General features: G+C 37.5%; 1 protein-coding gene across 3 annotated transcripts in view; it reads right to left on the bottom strand.

Moving 5' to 3' along the window:
• Positions 1 to 3,160: 3,160 nt before the first annotated feature.
• The window catches only part of LOC145204279 (epidermal growth factor receptor-like), a 48,313-nt gene continuing 33,439 nt past the window's right edge, over positions 3,161 to 18,034 (bottom strand). Inside the window, exons 15-33 of one of the 3 annotated variants that reach the window (XM_080076760.1) lie at positions 17,727 to 17,880; positions 17,168 to 17,241; positions 16,701 to 16,842; positions 16,380 to 16,481; positions 16,256 to 16,316; positions 16,076 to 16,182; positions 15,537 to 15,722; positions 14,033 to 14,175; positions 12,177 to 12,268; positions 11,766 to 11,852; positions 10,256 to 10,413; positions 9,978 to 10,104; positions 9,459 to 9,574; positions 9,080 to 9,247; positions 8,440 to 8,550; positions 7,965 to 8,079; positions 7,757 to 7,858; positions 6,060 to 6,185; positions 3,161 to 5,836 (exon numbers count right to left, since the gene is read on the bottom strand). In XM_080076760.1, coding sequence (XP_079932886.1) covers positions 5,310 to 5,836; positions 6,060 to 6,185; positions 7,757 to 7,858; positions 7,965 to 8,079; positions 8,440 to 8,550; positions 9,080 to 9,247; positions 9,459 to 9,574; positions 9,978 to 10,104; positions 10,256 to 10,413; positions 11,766 to 11,852; positions 12,177 to 12,268; positions 14,033 to 14,175; positions 15,537 to 15,722; positions 16,076 to 16,182; positions 16,256 to 16,316; positions 16,380 to 16,481; positions 16,701 to 16,842; positions 17,168 to 17,241; positions 17,727 to 17,880 — 2,698 coding nt within the window. In that variant the 3' untranslated portion in view covers positions 3,161 to 5,309. The remainder of the gene's footprint in view (positions 5,837 to 6,059; positions 6,186 to 7,756; positions 7,859 to 7,964; positions 8,080 to 8,439; positions 8,551 to 9,079; positions 9,248 to 9,458; positions 9,575 to 9,977; positions 10,105 to 10,255; positions 10,414 to 11,765; positions 11,853 to 12,176; positions 12,269 to 14,032; positions 14,176 to 15,536; positions 15,723 to 16,075; positions 16,183 to 16,255; positions 16,317 to 16,379; positions 16,482 to 16,700; positions 16,843 to 17,167; positions 17,242 to 17,726; positions 17,881 to 18,034) is intronic. The other 2 variants (XM_080076761.1, XM_080076762.1) reach the window with 2 other exon arrangements.

Genomic DNA, 18,034 nt, shown 5'->3' with positions numbered 1-18,034 from the left:
CATATAAAAAACACACAAAAAAAAACTTTTTTTTACTAACCGTTACGCCATGATCTTTGAAGACTGACACATAAATATAACCAATCATTTCGTTGTTTTCTTTTTAACTAACAAGCTTTTTGCAAATTGAGTGTGGCTTGGTGTTGTCTCCTGCAGTGCAAAGTAGTTTCCAGATTTTCAATTGATTTAGCAAACTTTGGTTAAATTTCTCGGATCGATTTGCATAACCAGACTACAACTTACGTCAACATACATTACCTCGAAGGAGGAACTTACGCAGCATAGCTTTAACCAGGTCACCAAGTCGTTAACATATAAAAAAATTGTGATGAAGAAGGCAGCTCAACAAAGGACCCATTACGAGCATTTCGCATTTAAGCGTTCCCACGCTTGCCAACCGAGGATAAAAAAGAAACAAACAATCACAAAGATTTTTTTTTTTCTGGAATCCCCTCTAAGGGGGATTTTTAATTAGGACACTTTGCCGCCCCTTTGTGCTCATAACCCATACATGTGCGTAAACCCGCAATATTTACCGAGCAGTTCAGTCATTACAACTAAATGCGATCAGAATATTATCAACTTTAAAGAACGTAGCAATGACATATAAATCAAACCTTAATGACAGCAGGAAATAACAACAAACTGAAAGACTCATTTAAAAACACGTCCAATAAACAAGCCGGATAAATCAAAAAAGCCTTCGTGTAAACACCAAGTCGCTTGAAACCGACAGAAAAATCAACAAACATGTGATTCCATGAACTGAGAGTGATTATACTGAATTGGGTCTGTTGCCTTAGCCAAATAAAAATCGAAACAAGGGCCACTACCTAGCAAAGCCATGAAGGAAACGGACAAATGAAACACAAATCTGCATTGGGAGGTTTAAGTACCAGAAAGATTTTCTTGGTAATCTGCTGATTGACACGAAAAATGTTAAATGTCATAGAATTTTTTGTATGTATTTTACCAAATTCATGGCCATATAATATTGGGAGAAATTAAAAAAAATAATATTTACACACAACTACAAGCCTTTAACACAAAAATATTGAATACTACAAAGGCAACTTACTCATGAGCTCCTGCTACACACAGCTTCAGAAAAAAGGTATAGAGGCACTGCATTTATGATCCAGCAATTATGCTATCTAACTTTTTTGCAGTCCATACCATTTCAACAAAGCCCAGCTACTTACAGCTTGGTGATTGTTAAGTACAAATGTGTTGTCACATCTTCTTTTACCAAGAAAAATGACTCACTCACCTACCTGCATTTTCACAGTTTGATGCACAATCACCTCTAAAATGAGGCAGAAGCCCAGGAAACAAACAATATTGCACAAAAGGGGAAAAAATAATACCACCTAATGACTGGAGGTGTAAGAATAACTGATCAAGTTTAAGACATTCAAATATGCAAAAAAGGTAGAATATCTTTCTCAAATAACAATTTATGCTAGAAACCATTGCTGTATTTAAAAAGCAAATACCTTACCTCTGTTTTGACAAAGGCCATTGTGTTGGACATGTCAACTTTGTGATTTTAATCATTTCCTTATGTTTGATTCCTAAGCATTCTAATTTGAAATTTAGTTTCAAAGATGAAATAGAAATTGCCAGTCATTTGCTCTCATGTTGTAAGCCATAAATGATCACTGTGAATCATCTATTCAAAACAAATCTGACACATTTTTTGTTGATATTCTTGTTGGAAAATAATTACAAAATGTTTAGCTTTCTTGGGTTAAATTGTTCATGTGAAAATCATCTGTAAAGAGTTTACACAACATGTGTCATCATTTTGAAACAAGAGAATCACAAGAATAAAAATAGAATATGAAAGCCAACAGACTTCCTTTTATGAAAATGTATAAGTCAGGATACACCAAATGATAAGAAAAACACTTTCTTCTAAAACAGACTTTCTTTCAAGTACCTTTGTAACAACCTATGCCTTGTTAAAACTCAAATATGTTTACTACTGCTAACATATTCCAACTTTCTATAAAGCCAAACTTGGTAATCACTAATTAACTGATTAGTGATTACATAAGTTTCTTTAGTTTTCGCTGCAAGGTTCTATGGACAACAAACAATCGTTTTACAATTTATCATCAAAAAAGCAAACAAACTCAAAAGAAGATACCGGTAGTACAAGAGCTAAACCCCGCAGACACAGAAAGCAAATATTGCTTTTAATCATCAAATATGTGAAAAATATCATAAATGTCACTTTTAACTTGAACCTAAAAACGAATCTATAGAAATCAACTGACCGTGATCAAAAGCAAAAAACACTTAGAAAGTTCGTTGTTAAAAGTCGAATAGTACATGTTCAGTTTGACCACGTATTTTTGGATCGGCCTGATAAAAGTTGCCATTTAATTTTATAAATTGACAATTAATTAAATTCTCGTGATGTATTTTACTATTTTGTTAAATTTTGCCAGTGGACAGAATGTCACTGTCTGTCAGAGATGTACACGAGCCGAAGTACGGGAGTGTCCGGAGCCGGTTTACGTTTTTTCAGATCTGCCGGAGCAGGATGCGTCGTTCTTTTTGCTTCGTTGTTTGTTACAACGACAATTGTTTGTTACACCAGTTTATTATCGAAAGTCAGAGTCTGATTTTGCACTATTTATCAGGAGCCGGAGTCGATTTTTTTCGGACCCGGAGTTTAGTGGGAGTCTAAAAAATTTGACTCTGTACACCTCTGCTGCCTGTACTGTGCATTCTGTCAACACAGTCATCCGTTCAAATGCCTGCCAGCCCCATTTTTGATTTGTAGGGTTTGAAAATATTTTAAATTTGATTTACCAGCTTTTGCTTGAATAGGTAGTTTACAATTAATCTCAAGTAGGACAAAAATAACATAAATGATGTTGTCACTTACTGACCCACCCATAACAACCTCCAACGTCAATGTAACATTATGTTGTATGAAGTGGTGAGATCCAAGTTTTTTGTCAGCCGGTTCTATCGCAAAAGTCATATTTTTCAGCCAGATCTGTTACGAAAAGTCGATTGGCAGTAACCGGTTAGCATTACTGGTTCGCTGGTCTCATAAAATTTCGTGAGACGGCTCTATAGAACCGGTGCGAACCGGCTGAATCCTACCACTGGTTGTATGTAAGCAAAGTTTGCCAACAAGAAAGGAGTTAGTTACTCTTTATTTAACTTGACCCCGACAAAAGAAGTCAAAACGACAACGAAACTATGAAAACAAAAACAGGTCAAGATATATGTATATAACAACGATAGAGACACAAATGCAAAAACAACGCATTAAACGCCCGATAGAAAATTGTGGACGATATATATATACAGACTTGAGAGGAATATATACACCTAAACATAGAAAGAAATAAACTACAATGAAAGCACGAATGAGACAAGGCGCGCAGCACAAAATTTGGGAACTTGGAAAATAATTGGTTTATGCGAGGAAATAGTTTTCGGCACACGATTTTGGTTTGAACTTTGCAACTAAAAAAATTAAGAGTCAAGTATGGACTAGAAAATGAAATATTCAGGATAGGTTTTCTTGTAGTACGCTTGTTTTTTTGCCGCAGGTCGTGATTTGGAGTTCTGGAAAAATGGAGTTCTGGAAAAAAAGGGCGCAGGAAATGTTTAATTGACGTTCAACAAGAAACCTAAAATTGACAACGGAAAATTTGATTTTAATAAGTAACCCTTAGTCAATGTACTAAAACGGACATCACCTACAAAGGCAAGACACCGCGGCAATTTAGGCTATACGCAAAATAAATCACAAAACACGGTCGAAATTTAAAAAAAATCCGTGTTTGAGAGGAAAAAATGGTTGGTATATAAAATCATTTTTTTCTTTTAGTTTACATACTGAATGATTCTATTCAACATTCCAAAACGGGGCTGTAAAATACATTGCTTTTCTATTTAGAGCTGGTTCAATAGGCCTTGGTATAGAAAAAAGATTCTGGCCCAAGGACATTAGGCAAAAACAACAAACAAACTTGCACTTAGAAGGGAAAGTCCCTCAGCACGATAATCTCAATGCGGTCAAGGGTGGAAAGCGACAGGATAAAAACGAAAAAAATAGAGAACAAAACATGCAATATCTTCTCACGCACTTGGTGTCAAATTTCATTGCTTAGAACATTGGTTTGGAAACATGAATGAGTAAAACAATAAATCGACAAACTCCGTTTTGCAAACGAGTTTTGTTTTGTTGCAGTTTGTTGCTGCAAATTAAAAATGTCTTTAAAATGCGTGGAAAAACTTAAAATCGTATTTATAGATAATTTTCTCTTAAGGTATAGTTGCATGGCTGTTGTCCAAGTTTATGTGGCATTGCGTATTTTGCGAAAATGTGTTTAAAGGTTGTGAGAAATGGTGGACAATTTTTGGAAGGAATAAAAACTGCATTTGTCAATACAGCATTATCTAGTTATGGAACAAGTGAATCAGACACTCTTGAATTGCCAACAAGTAAGCCTAAAATCAGCACCCAAAGATTGCAACGAAACGAAGAAGATATGCGCACGTGGGTTGGATTGTCAAACGGTAACTCTCTGGGTTGAGTATCAAGTCTCAAAACTTAAAATTGATAGTGCAGTGGTTATAAATAGCTACATCCATTACAAAAGGTCTAATAGAAAACCGATAGGTCCATAAAAATGCAACGATGAAATATGTTCTGTTTGGTAAAAGCAGTGTTTCCTTAAAATTTCTTCAACGCTTTAAAAGTTGCAACGTTATCTGCTTATTGTTTGACTTAAATGCAAATATTTGCACGTCTGTACGAAATTAACACTTGATACCAAACGGAGCACCCAGCAAGACACCAATTGCACAACAAAGGAAAAAAGCACGAGTGCAACAGAAAAAAAATCCGAAGCCCACGAAAAGTAGAAAAAAATTGTTGGAAACACTGATATTGCGAAAAAGCTGAAACACTGAAATATCGGTGGTGCTCAAAGTTACCTTGGACAGTCTAAAATCTAAACCAAATAAGGCTCGAGCATTTGAACCGGTGATAGATGGTTAACATATCTCCTTACATTGAGAAAAAATTGATATTCAGGGCAAGGTTTTGTGACAATTTCACGTTGTATGTTACAATAGAAGTATTTTTTCTACATTTATAGACAATTTAAAGACAAGTTGGGCAAGGAGACTGCAAATAGAAGTTATAACAGATTTGTTAATCCACAATAGACTTTTCCATATCCCAGATATTTCAATGGAACTCGTGGCTAGAATCCTATGGCAGCACATCAGCTGCAAACACCTCGTAATGTTTTGCTTGTATTTGACGGGCACTAATCACTTGGGACCCACGCCGTCGTTCCAAGCTTATGATATAGCAAATTATCGACGGCAACTTCGATGCCAACGCCACTGTCTGGTTCCGAATAAGTCCGCATCACTGCGTCTGTGCCTCCCATTGGGCCGAGTTTATCTTTTTTTTCATTGAGCAACGTAAAAATGTCGTCGTCCTTAAACTGTTCCCCCGGCGTGTTGACGTACTCCGGCGGCGCATCGGATGCCACGTCATCAGGGGGAGTTACGTCACCGGTTCTGACGTCACCGATGAAGTCGTAGTTTGGGTTGGCGACCGCGGAGGAGGACTTCTTGGCATCGTCGTCGTCGGATTGCATCCCGGAATCTCGTTTTTCGGATGAGGAGCTGTCTCCGCTCTGCGACAGGTGACGTAACGTGAGGAGACCGTCGTGATTGGTCAGTGGCATAGTCGTGTTCTCGTACTCGACGTCAGAGTTGGCAGTGAGTGGGATTTCGTAGCCTTCGTCGTCCACAAGGCTTTTCTTCGGTGTTCGGCTTGTATCTGCTACGGATGCAATAGATTGCGTTAACTCTTGCAATAAAAGGTAAAATATGATATGATGTGTAAGACGTATTATAAGTGCAACTTTGCACGACAAACTTGGAAAGTTGGGCCCAATCGGAATGTTGGGTCAAATGACCGATTGGTCACAAAAAATCACAGAATTATATTTCAAAAATATTTGGGTCGCGTCAAAAAAAGTTTGCGAACCGTTTTTCTACCTTACCTGCGGTAGGGAAGGCCGCTTCATACTCGGGATTCGCTAACGAAGATGCATTGGAGGTCGGGAGGTCAAAGGTCGGAGGGTGAAGGGACATCGGAGAAGGAGGGAATTCACTGGTATCAAAATACTCTGAAGAAAAAGCAAAAGTTTTGAAACGAGAGCCAATATGTGAGACCAGATTCAGACACCATTAAAGCAAAACTGGCAAATTCAGTACTCTGGTTGTGGAAGTGTTAGGCTATTATCACGTTTACGTCACGTGACAAATCACGAAAGTTCACGGCCATGAAAAGCATGCTAAATTTCGGTTTCTATTTTAAGCGGTATAATTAGAAAACGGATAACCTCGAAAGTCTACTTTAAGTCACTTGTTAGTTTGTGAATTATTGCCACGTTAAGTCACTTAAGATCTAAGTCTTAGCCACAAATTTGTCTTTCTCCCAATAGGCGCAGGAATTGAGTGACTTAACGAAACGCAGTGTTTATTGTAATATGCTTAATTTATTTACTTTTTCAGTTGTGTTTTAAATCGTTACGTTGTGTTGAAATCCAAAAAGCCTTAAAGGTCGGATCAGAATAAGATTACATTGGGAGTGTTATGGTACGCTATGGTACAAATTTAGGTCTGACAAAACCCATGTTGTGTTAGGCAGTAATAAACAAGTTACATGGTTTTACAAAACAGAATTGGTTACTATAGCTTTCCAATAATGGAAACTAAAAAAACGCTATTTTCACGGAATCACGTATGGTTGCATGAAACAGTTTACCTAATTGCCCGACCTTACAATGTTGTACTTTCTTTGTATGAGTTCGACGTATTTTGTAAGCCTTTGCTGTACGAATTAATGTATTACAATTTCAACTACACTCCCTTTGCTAGTGTATTTTGTGGCCACTGGTTGCCATTGCAAAATAAATGTTGTTAGTAAAATTATGTTCAAATTACAGATGATAATTCGAAGTTCGGCTGGGGGGCATGGTTGTGAAACGATTGTAAAATGAGGAAATAAAACGTGTTTTCGTCTTATAATGCTAAGTTCAGATGATTGGTTTCAAGACATATCATTTTACTCTACCGTTAACCAGTGGTGCTATTCATTTTTTTGTCAATTGGTTCTCCAAGTCAAAAAGTCCATTGACAGTAACCAATAATGCTAACCGGTTCGCTGATCTCATAAAATTTCGTGACACGGTTCTATAGAACCGGTGCGAACCGGCTGAATCCCACCACTGCTGTTAACCATATTCCGACAATTTTTCTGTTGGTTTCACAGCGACTGGTTATCCTACACATCCAGTAAATTGTCGATTTTTAAATGAAAAACTTAAAACAACAAATCCTACATGAATAACTAACCGTAACCAAGCTAAGATCATGCACCGGACAAGAACACAAAAGGAAACAGGGTTAGGCACAAAAAATTCACAAACATTGAATCTCCAAATTTGGTTAGTACTGCACAAACTAAGTATTTCACAGATGGTGGCAAAATCGATCGTTGTCGAAATCAGGCGAATCGGCATGCAAATTTGAAACGTGATTGCTCTGCAGTCGGTTTTATGTAATTGCTCGCAGAGGCACGAACGCAACGGGTGAAAAGCAACCGTACGTCGCCATCTGATTTCATGACGCAAATCGACTCCAACCGTTGTTGTGATGCACGACAAGCGACCACGGCAAGTCACGTGACACAAACCTGGCTTCTGATTGGCCTCGTCGGTCGGCGAAAGGTAGCCGTCCTCGTCCGACTGGAAGGTTACCTTGGGTTTGCGAGAAGCAGCCGGTATCGAAGTCGCGCCTTGTTTTAAGCAGTGAAATTATGACAAAACTGCATTTGTGCATTGTGACGTCACACAGCACACGCGAAAGGTGATTTTGCGCGATGACGTAAAACTGGGGCTTACCGTTTGGTTTGGTTTGGACTCTGTGGAGAGCAACGGGTTCTGCGCTGTATCGAAGGTTGGTGCTGTCTTCTCTAGGGCGGACTGGTCGATGTTGGTCGGGTAAAACACACTCCACCTGTGAATATACAAATATTTATTAGTCAAATAAAAATAAAATTCGAGTATTGATTCTGGCACCCATTTCCCATCTTAAAGCAATTCTCGTAATGATTTCCACCTCTAATATACTAGTGATGCACCAAACCCACTTCAAAAGTCAATCAAGACAAATATAGTTCTCTATAAAAGCATTGTCAGATTCTTATTGAAAAAGGAAGCAAGTAGAATTCTTGTCGTTATGCTAACTAGTATTACATTTGTTAAAATTGGCTGCCTCTTTAAACAAGTCTGCTATTTAACAAACTGGCCCTCGTTGTAAAGATTTGTTGCAGTTGTTTAGCTTCAAATTAGCAATCAGCTTGGACAATCAGCTTACCATGCCTGGTGGGTATTGGTCGCGTTTAACCATGGGACCATTCGAAAACACGTCACTTGATTCACTGATGGTTCTTGGATTGAAAACCGAACCATCACCACGATGAAACGTCTGTGTGAATAAAATCAAATTTATAGTACATATTAAAGGTTTGGTTATAGTAAAATTCTTTGCACTAAATATATTTTTGGGGTTTATGTTCTTTTCGAATGATTTTTTGGGATGGTTCACGGTTCAAACTGGCTTTGTTGTTGTAAAAAAACGCTTTTAAATCACTTCAGCAAGTAACAGCCCATAAAGCCTATTATAAACAAAGCAATTGTTTTCCTCTAGACTAGTGGTTTCCAACCATTGAGAAATTTTAAATTGATTTGTACATGTGGTTTGTAAATATACACTTCAGATTTGGGAATATAACCTGTGAAGTTGATAAAAGAGACAAATTAAATGATCTTAGTATGGTTTAGCATCTACTGTGTAGTCTATTGGAGAGGATTGAAAAGGCTTTGAAATGTCAAGAGATGAATTCGTCGATAAAGGTTGGGAACCACTGCCCTAGACTATTGTATAATAAAGACACTGAGCTTTTAACGACCTTGCATAAAAATGGAGCTTTTATAATCACTGCTATGATACTTACCGGTGTATTTAGCATCATGTCTTCAGTTTCCTCGTCAAATTCGGTCAAAGGATTAGTGACTGATGCAAACGGTGTGCTTGTCCCGTTCGGTAAAGACCCGCTGATACTTGAAAGGTTGGTCATCGTTGTCTGTACCGAATCCAGTCGTCGGTCATAAGCGGTGGAAGGCTGTGAAAGAGAATGCGTCAAAATAATAAAAACGGTTTTTTGTGAAAATCATACTCTTGTACAAAATGTTGAAAGAGGGCTACTTTAGTCGATGCAAAGTTTTATCTGTTTTAACGACAATACAATTTTTGCTTTGAGTTTTTAAAGTAAAGTAATTGAGCGAATTCATATCCAATTTAGGACATGATTCAGTGTGTTGTTTGCTACTCACCAATCCACCAGTTCTTCGCTCTAACAAAGCCTGCTGTGATGACGCAGAGGTAGGAGCTCGTTTCCATGGTACCATGCTCGGTGGTTGCATCAAATGGAATCCATTGTTTTGATTTTCTGTGGAGTAAAAAAAATAGTTTTTCATATTTGAAAACAATATCCACCTTTCCCTGTTTGGTTTAGAAAACATTATTCAATCGATTCGATATGAGGTTATACAGTAGTACGGTATCTTACTTAATTCCCATGCATCAAAAAACTTTAGACTATATGTTATAAATGTACGCTTTAAAATCTAACAGTTAAAGTTCAAATGTTGACTTTATGGCGAAATAAAGATGGGCTCCTTCTAAGCCGACACTGCTAAAAATAATACTGTACTACAAAATTCAAATTGGCAGTCTATCTTCAATTTAGTGCTAGCTCGCCTCACAAGTATCCATATATCACCAAGCAGCAATCTGTAATTAGGGCAGACGCTTTAAACTGTACTTAAGCTTCCGATAAGCGTTGGGTTTACCTGTGTGTTGTGGGTGTAAATATTCCTCGGCATCAGTAATCGGGAAATCGTCCCCTTCCTCATGAGCAAGAGCCCGCAGGAATTCTGTTGTGTTCGGACTCGGCAGTTCCCGCTTGGAGCCGTCGTTCTGTAACATGACGTAACAATAATTATGACGTCAGAACCACACAAGCTTATGACGTCAGATATGCACGCTCTGACAAACTTTGTTTATATTTTTTTTAAAGTAAAAATTGTAAACAAACATAAAAATCATACAAAAATGGTAAATTGCTTACCGCGACCACTAGGTAGCGCTGTGGATCGCGCGCCATTTTGGAAAGTTCTTCAGTCAGTTCGCGGAAGTTGGGCCTGGCCTCGGCGTCCACCGTCCAACATTTAATAAGCATCATGTAAATGTCGATGGTACAAACATGAGGCTGTGGAAGGCGCTCACCTAAGCATTAAGGCCATATTGTTAACAATCCATAAGTGAAGAAAAGCCTAGTATTTCCTTCGCATACACACGAATACAATACTGTCATGTCACATAACCGAACATTAATATTCCTCCTAATATTCTTAGCAGAGTTATAAGTGGGCTTAGAGTTCAAGCCCGAATCGTTTTGGAGAAGCCCGTTTTGACCCGAAAGTTTGATTGACAGGCCTAGAATAAGGAAGGCATACACAATGGACCATAATAGACAATTGCTCATACAAGGCATTTTAGGACTGTTGGGCATTAGGTTAAATCCAGCAACTGGCTACTTAGCTGGATAATTTATATTAAAAAAACTAAGCCAGAACCCTGCCCGACTTACGACTTCGCCAGTGCCGTGACATAATTTAGAGATAACAATATAGGCAGAAATGATGTAAGGCACGTCCTGTTTTGCCATATCAATGCAATTAAACGTTAGCGATAAGAGGACCACTTGTCAATAAGGGGTTTTCATGCAAAAAAGCAAACCAACGAAAGTGGTTCTGCCATTGTTGTCGCTTCGCATTTCGTGGTAAGCGAGGGCACCTTGTGCGTGTACAGAGATTTCCAAGTATAGATGCGTGCCGTTAAGAGTGGCGTAAACATAGTACGTCGTGCCCGTTTCGTTCGTTTCTCAAACGAGAGCAAGTCACCGCGAAAACGCAGCGATTTATTCCAGTTTGATAAATCTAGATTCAAATGCCAAGAGTCGACCTAGTTTTGTTGCATTGTGCGCTAACTGGCAATACACAGAAAACTAAGGTGTCCCAAATAGCAGACCTTTTTTGGGAAAAAATATTAGTTTACTTTTCCATTGTTTCGTCATAGAACACAGAGAAGTTACGGTCTATAGAAAACACTATTAGCACATTTTAGGATTCAAAATTGTATTTAGTTTATTTTCAGTGTTTTTCCATCAATATTCGCTGATTTTTGTTTATCTTAAACCGCTACACCTTATTAGTCTCACGTATAGAAACGACATAATTTGCCACAGATCAAAACCAGTTTAAAAGTTCGAAATTGCTTTGTAGGTTTCGAAGTTATGTTTTGATTGTATTTTTGAAGCTTTAAATCTGGAATAAACTAATGTTCACTTTTAATATGTTGCAAACAAAATAAATCAAAAAATATGTAGAAGTTGAACCCCACAAAGATAGATATCAAATAGGAAACCTATTCCGATCTCTCAAGACAACGGACTTTCATTGTTTTCACCCGCATCGGTGCACACGTAGCATGCAGTGATTTATAGATGGATAAGATTGCGTGAAGTGATGTGAAAAAGGCAAATTCCAAAATTTTAATCAATCACACAAACCACAAACCTTTCTCCAACAAAAGATGAACGTCTGTGGCTGGCACGTTCTCGTATGGTTTCTTGCCAAACGTCATCAGTTCCCACATCGTCACACCTGCGTCACAATCATGATCTTGTTACGTCGCGCCTAATTAACGTGATTAAATGTGATCGATAGGTGTAATTTAATAGGCGGTAAGATTTGGGGATTAAGGCCTCAAAGGCTATGCAACAGTTTTTATCTAATTTGTAAGCTGATCAGTTTTTCAAACACAAGTCATTTTTAGTTATACAATTAAATCTTTTGCCAGTTAAAAAGTAACGATATCCTACCGAACTAGATGTGTTCGTACAAAATCTTCCATTTAAAAAAGATCCAAAGATAACATTTGTTTTGGCAAAATTAACATTGCTGTATTTTTTATATCGAGCAACTTACCGAAACTCCAAACGTCACTTTTCTGCGTAAATATGCGATGTTGAATAGATTCAAGGGCGAGCCATTTGATCGGCATTTTACCACCTTCCGCTCTGCAAAGCAAATTTTTGAAATAACTAGGCGAAGACGTAACTTAATAAAGCCACAATTAAGAAGCCAGGTACATTGAAGAATTGGAGCTGATATCGTGAGAGCTCAAATCACACAAGTTTGCTAACTGCCTATAGGTGGCGCAAAGAGCAATGTGGAGTATTTAAACTAAAATTGTGTGAAAATGTTGCCGGTTAGGGCTACTTGGTTAAGTGAGTTTTTACAATAAAAATTATGTCGAAACTAAACTAACTTTAACATTGGGTTTCGAATCTTAACTGTGCTCTTTACGCTCTATCGGAATTTAGCAAGCGTTTGTGATGTGAGTTTTCACACCAATAGCTGCTTTACGCAATGCTTGCGAAGGAATTTTTCTGTGCGTCCTGAATATTAAATAATCTACATTCTAGTCTTGTGTGTCTACGAAGGAATGCATTAAAAACAGCAATGGTATTGTTGACGTTCCTATATTTGAAAAGAAGGCTTTAAAATTTGTTGTCGTGAAAGGCCAACTTCACTTTAGATCGGTAAAACAATAAACATATATCATAAAAACAGGTCGTGCGCACAAAAGACCGTCGATTTAATCTCAGACATTCCTTAGAACGCTTCTGTTAAGATCTAACGCACGTATAACCCAAACCCTAATCCGGATATGCCAAAGCCAACATGCTTCCCCAAATTTAAAGTCCACCCGTAGCATCAGACACTAAAAAACAAAGCAATTACTTGGAAGTCTGATGGCGTATACGACAGTTTTGCTTGCGATTAGGTCCCTGTACAAACAAACAGGCACCTTTTGAAGTTTCGCATCACCGCACGTTTCGGCACCAATAATCGCGTTTCATGGGGTCCAGCGCAATGAAGGGCAATTATACGCTCCTACGACAAGCTACTCGACTGCAACGTCACTTGCAGAGGCTGGTGTCCAACTTTTATAATAATTTTAATATTTGGAGTGCGTTTTAGATGCTAGGAGCTGAAAATGAAGAGATATTTTATTTTTTGAATTGAGCTGATAACGCCACGATAGTTCCGCTTGTCTCACAGGTCAGATTTCCTATGTGTTAAGATTTGATTTTTTATGTATGGCCTCGCCAAGTTGTCCAATAACAGCAATACTGTACCATCTTCGGCCACGAATTACGCTGCCCTTCATTATTTCTATGCCGTTTTCATTATTACTCTTTTTTAACTTGAATCTAATAACAAAACTTCGCGTCAATATGTATTGGAAAAACTGAATACTGTCAGTTTAATTGAAACTCTATCTCGTATTTTCATGCTATTATTTTAGGATTTGTTCTGTAAGTGTGTGTTCTAAATTAGTTTTGACGTTTGCGTGATGACAGAAAAACTGCAATTTACACAGTTTGTGTCAAATAAATACTTTTTTTACGCGCGACCCTATTTCTGGAAGCCCTGCCATGGAACAAACAAATGATTGGTTAAGCTGTATTCCAATTTAACGATTTGTTTAGCGGGTGTCCTAGCAAGAGACCTGTATTTGTTACTCAGGTGTGTATATTTGCCAAATAACAATTCAAAATAGGCATTGATGTTTTTAGCAATAATGGGAATAAAAATACAATCAAGCGCCAAAATAGAACCATAAAACCTCACAAACCAATAAAAAGGCCTGTACAATTACGAAATGGCTTCAGAACGACCGTAAACCCTTTCAACCCACAAATAGAAACGTAACAGTACCGGAAACCATAAACTCTAGGTACATTAGCAAATAAATCGTAAATTTGACGAGATACCTGTATACGTCTTCATTGACGTCAAGCAGCTTGGCAAGACCGAAGTCAGTGATTCGGACATGGTCGGGTGATTTTACGAGCACGTTTCTCGCAGCAAGGTCGCGGTGCACGAGATGCTTTTCCTCGGACAGATACCGCATGCCCTGTGACGTCACAAGACAGGTTTGTTACGTCATGATCACTAAAATTTGGAGGTAAATTATTGAGTGGTTTTAAAACAGACTGGAAGGCTACGTGTGTGTATTGCTAAGTTGTTTGGTTGGCTTGATAAGTTAGAAATTCATATGGGAATGCAGTGTTTTCCCAACCACTATGGAGTGGCACACTATAGCGTATGATAAGGGATTTCCAAGTGTGGCGACAATTTTTTTGTTCTAAACGAGGTAACTATAGTATATTAGGCCAGGGCTTGGTGGCAATATGCGTTGGAAGTCTATTTTGGTCTTCAAAGTTACCAAAATCGCTTAGTTTTATAACAGTATAATATTGTCACATATCAAACTAATTGGGTTGTTTTGTGAGGTTTTCGCTTGCTAAGAATGCCATAAACAAAATTCTTTTTCGTTAGTGTGCCAAAATATTCAAAAGGTTAGAAACCACTTAGTTTCTGTATTAGCTCTGCAGGCAAAATATGTACAGTGTGTAGAACATATCAGGCATGATAAACAGCTTGACATACAAAAACTTTTCCGATTCATTACTAATAACATGTTCATGAACTAGTTTTTTGTTCTTTTAAGAATTGGAAATAGGTTGGGCATATACAACAGCAGCGTGTTAGATGAGAAACGGAAGTTAATTCCAAGAGTTCTGAGTGCTTAAACTCAGGCAACTGGTAATTTTCTCCGCGTTAATAGTATTTGCAGAGATTTGCAGTGTCTAATGTCGTTGAGGAGAAACGAGCTAATTTGAAATAGATTTTAAACGATCGATGTACTGTGTCATGTGGTATTGAAATTTCGTTTCGCAGAGAAAATTGTTTTGTACTGTAACTGAAGGTGGCCATAAACTTTTCGTGAAAATTCGAACATTGAATATTGTTAAGGAGGGGCATACCTAAAGATTAAAAGTACATTTTTTGCCGCCATAGTTAGTGTGTTTTAAACCAGCATGTACAAATGCACAACCCCCCCCCAAAAAAAAAAAAATAATAAATAAATAAAAATGAAAAGTCAAATCATGTCGTTATGAAAAGCCTCGAAAGTGAAAATGGGTTTAAATTTTTAAACCGCAGTACAGCGTAATGAAAACAAAATGTTTTTTATTTGAATGCAACGCCATCGTTTGTTGGCATAAAGAAAATTTTAAAATAAAGAAAATATTTTAGCACTGGTAATGACAGAACTGTTGCTTTTTTTTCTGTTTTTAAACGCTAACAGAAGGAAAATAATAGAACTAAGGTTTAAGATCAAATAAAGCTAGATTGTTAAAACATATTAAAGTTACAAAATACCAACTGCACATATAAGTACACAAACGGAATTTGAAACACCGATCATCATACCTTGGCTATCTGCAAACTCCAATTGAGCAAATGTTGAGATCCAATGTTGTCCTTATTATCTCTAACGTACTCAAGCAGATTTCCAAGCGGCATTAGTTGGGTAATAAGCATGATCTGATGGGAGAGACTGATTCCAAGCAAACGGACGAGGTTCGTGTGTTCACATGATGCCATCACAAATGCTTCCTGTTGTAAAGTATAGGACTTTAGTAATACCATTTAGGTGCCAAATTTTGCGCAAATTTTTTAAGTGCATCAGAGACTTTAGCGGAAAATGGCGAACGTTACTAAATTCGTTGCGAGATATTGTACATATATTTTATATTGCACGCATTCAATCAAAAAATGCAAACACAAACAGCGCAAAAATTCGAGCTTACAAGTGTGGGAGAAACAGGTTGATGTAAAATGTGTCTTTCGATTGTCTTGCATTAAATAATGTTCCTCAATTTTTTGTAAAAAATAAAAATTGTTGTAAAATACTGCTTAGAAAGCCATCTTGGCCATAATTGCTGCGCTATTGTTGAAAATCAACTTACGTCGAGTATTTCGTTGCTTGCAACTTGTGATGAATCTTCTCTGAGCACTTTGATAGCAACTGGAACTTTGACCCTTTCGCGTGGAGCAAGATCAGGAATCCAATAACCTGTAACAACAAATTGATTAACGTAATTCTATAACGTGACAAAACATTTATTAAACATCAGATAATGAATTACCTTTGTGTACGGTTCCAAAGGCTCCAGAACCGAGGATTTTTCCAATTCTTAATTCCGCCTCCTAAAATATCATGATAAACGTGTTACAAATTGTCAGTATGGAGGTTATGTTTTTTTTATTTACCTTTACTATACGAAGTTGTGCCTGATTAGGTGCAACACCACTCGGGGTCATTGGTTCCATTAGTCTGACGCGCGGATCTGCGTATTGCTCCTCGGCAGATTGCTTTTGAAAAAAGGATACGAAATATTCGAAATGTAAAAAATACCAAAGTAAAAAAAAAGCGCATTTCAAACAGTAACGACTTTTTTAACAAAGTTATGCATGTTGAAATAGTTTTGCTTTTCAGCGCTTTAAATGGAATGATTTAAACAAAATTCTGAAATCGACCAGTCCACCTGCATTGCTAAATGCAAATCACTAAATCTGGAGGCAAAAACTTACTGGGTCGATTCCAAGCACTCGCATTGAATGTTGACGTTTCTTTAGTAACTGTTTTCGTCTTCGGTTGTAAAGGAAAAGAGTGATGATCACCACCATTAGAACGACGAATATCGGTACAAGGATCGGTATTAAGAACGTGGATCTGTGATGTAAGATCAACGATTAAGGTCAACCGTTTATGTTATGTAAAGCCTGGTTTTAGGCTTGTGTAATAGCAACAACGGTATAGGGTTCGTTTAGGCACAAGTGGGCTATATATGGACACGATATATCAGATAAGATGTTGGTGCATTATGAACTGCAATTAGCAAACCAATATGGGTACTTTAAGGTCAAACGCAGCTGCTGTTGTAAAAAAGCCGCTTTCTAATTGAAGTTGGTTTTTGTGTTGGATGAAGAAATGCTAGCAAACCGAAAGCAATTCGCAAACTTGAGAAAAAAATAGCTTTGTTTTTGTCCACTCTTACCCGATTGCATGTAGACAGTCTTCTCTTGCTATACCTGTGCAGTTTCTACAACCTTCATAACATGGCATGCAAGTCTAAAAAAATAGAACAAAGTAAAGCTTATTATTTGGGTCACTTATTATTTGGTTTTGGATATGTTATGCTGTGTAGACTGTTCACTTTTAATTTGTCTCCAGCTGAATTTTATAGTTGTTCTTTTATTTATGCCTGTCTGAGTTCCACACATGGCTTTTTGTCCTGGTGCCAAGTGGAACCTTACATAACCTTGCACTCAGTATGTTCAGTTACAATTGGTGATAAATTAAAGTTGACTTAGTCTCAACTTTAAATGTAATCAACTATTGTATGTGTGCTCCACGATAATGTTTATTAATCATGTGTTTATGATTCTATTTCAATAAGGCATTAAACTATGCTGACATTTTGTTTTTTCCAAAAGCTTTTAAGGGCAGAAAAATTTAACGGTATAATCTAAAAAATGACCAAAATTTTCACCTTTGCACGTACATATACGTAAGTACCATAGTAACTTGAAACATTAACTTAAAAGGTCTCTTACGTATTTTGCTGTGACAGTGGATCGTAGATAATGGGCATCGGGACAAGTTTCATCAGGAGGCATGCAGACGAATTTATCCAAAGTTCTTGAAGCCACGACATGTTCACATCGATGACAACCTCCCTCTCCTAGTGTCTTGTTGGGACCAGAACATCTTAACAAAATACGCTGCTGGGTTACAACCAAGCCCCTTGCGAGGATAACATATCCAAGTTTAGATATGGTCATAAAAAAGTATTCTTAAAATTACTTCGTTCAAAATACCCAAGATTTGTCTATGAAGCCCTTGGAAAAATAAATTAGGAAAA

The sequence above is a fragment of the Phallusia mammillata genome, chromosome 8 (genome assembly GCF_965637545.1).
Source record: "Phallusia mammillata chromosome 8, kaPhaMamm4.hap1.1, whole genome shotgun sequence".
NCBI lineage: Eukaryota > Metazoa > Chordata > Ascidiacea > Phlebobranchia > Ascidiidae > Phallusia > Phallusia mammillata.
The sequence above is the reverse complement of the archived record's forward strand: the minus strand, read 5'-3'. Positions and strand labels throughout refer to the sequence as shown.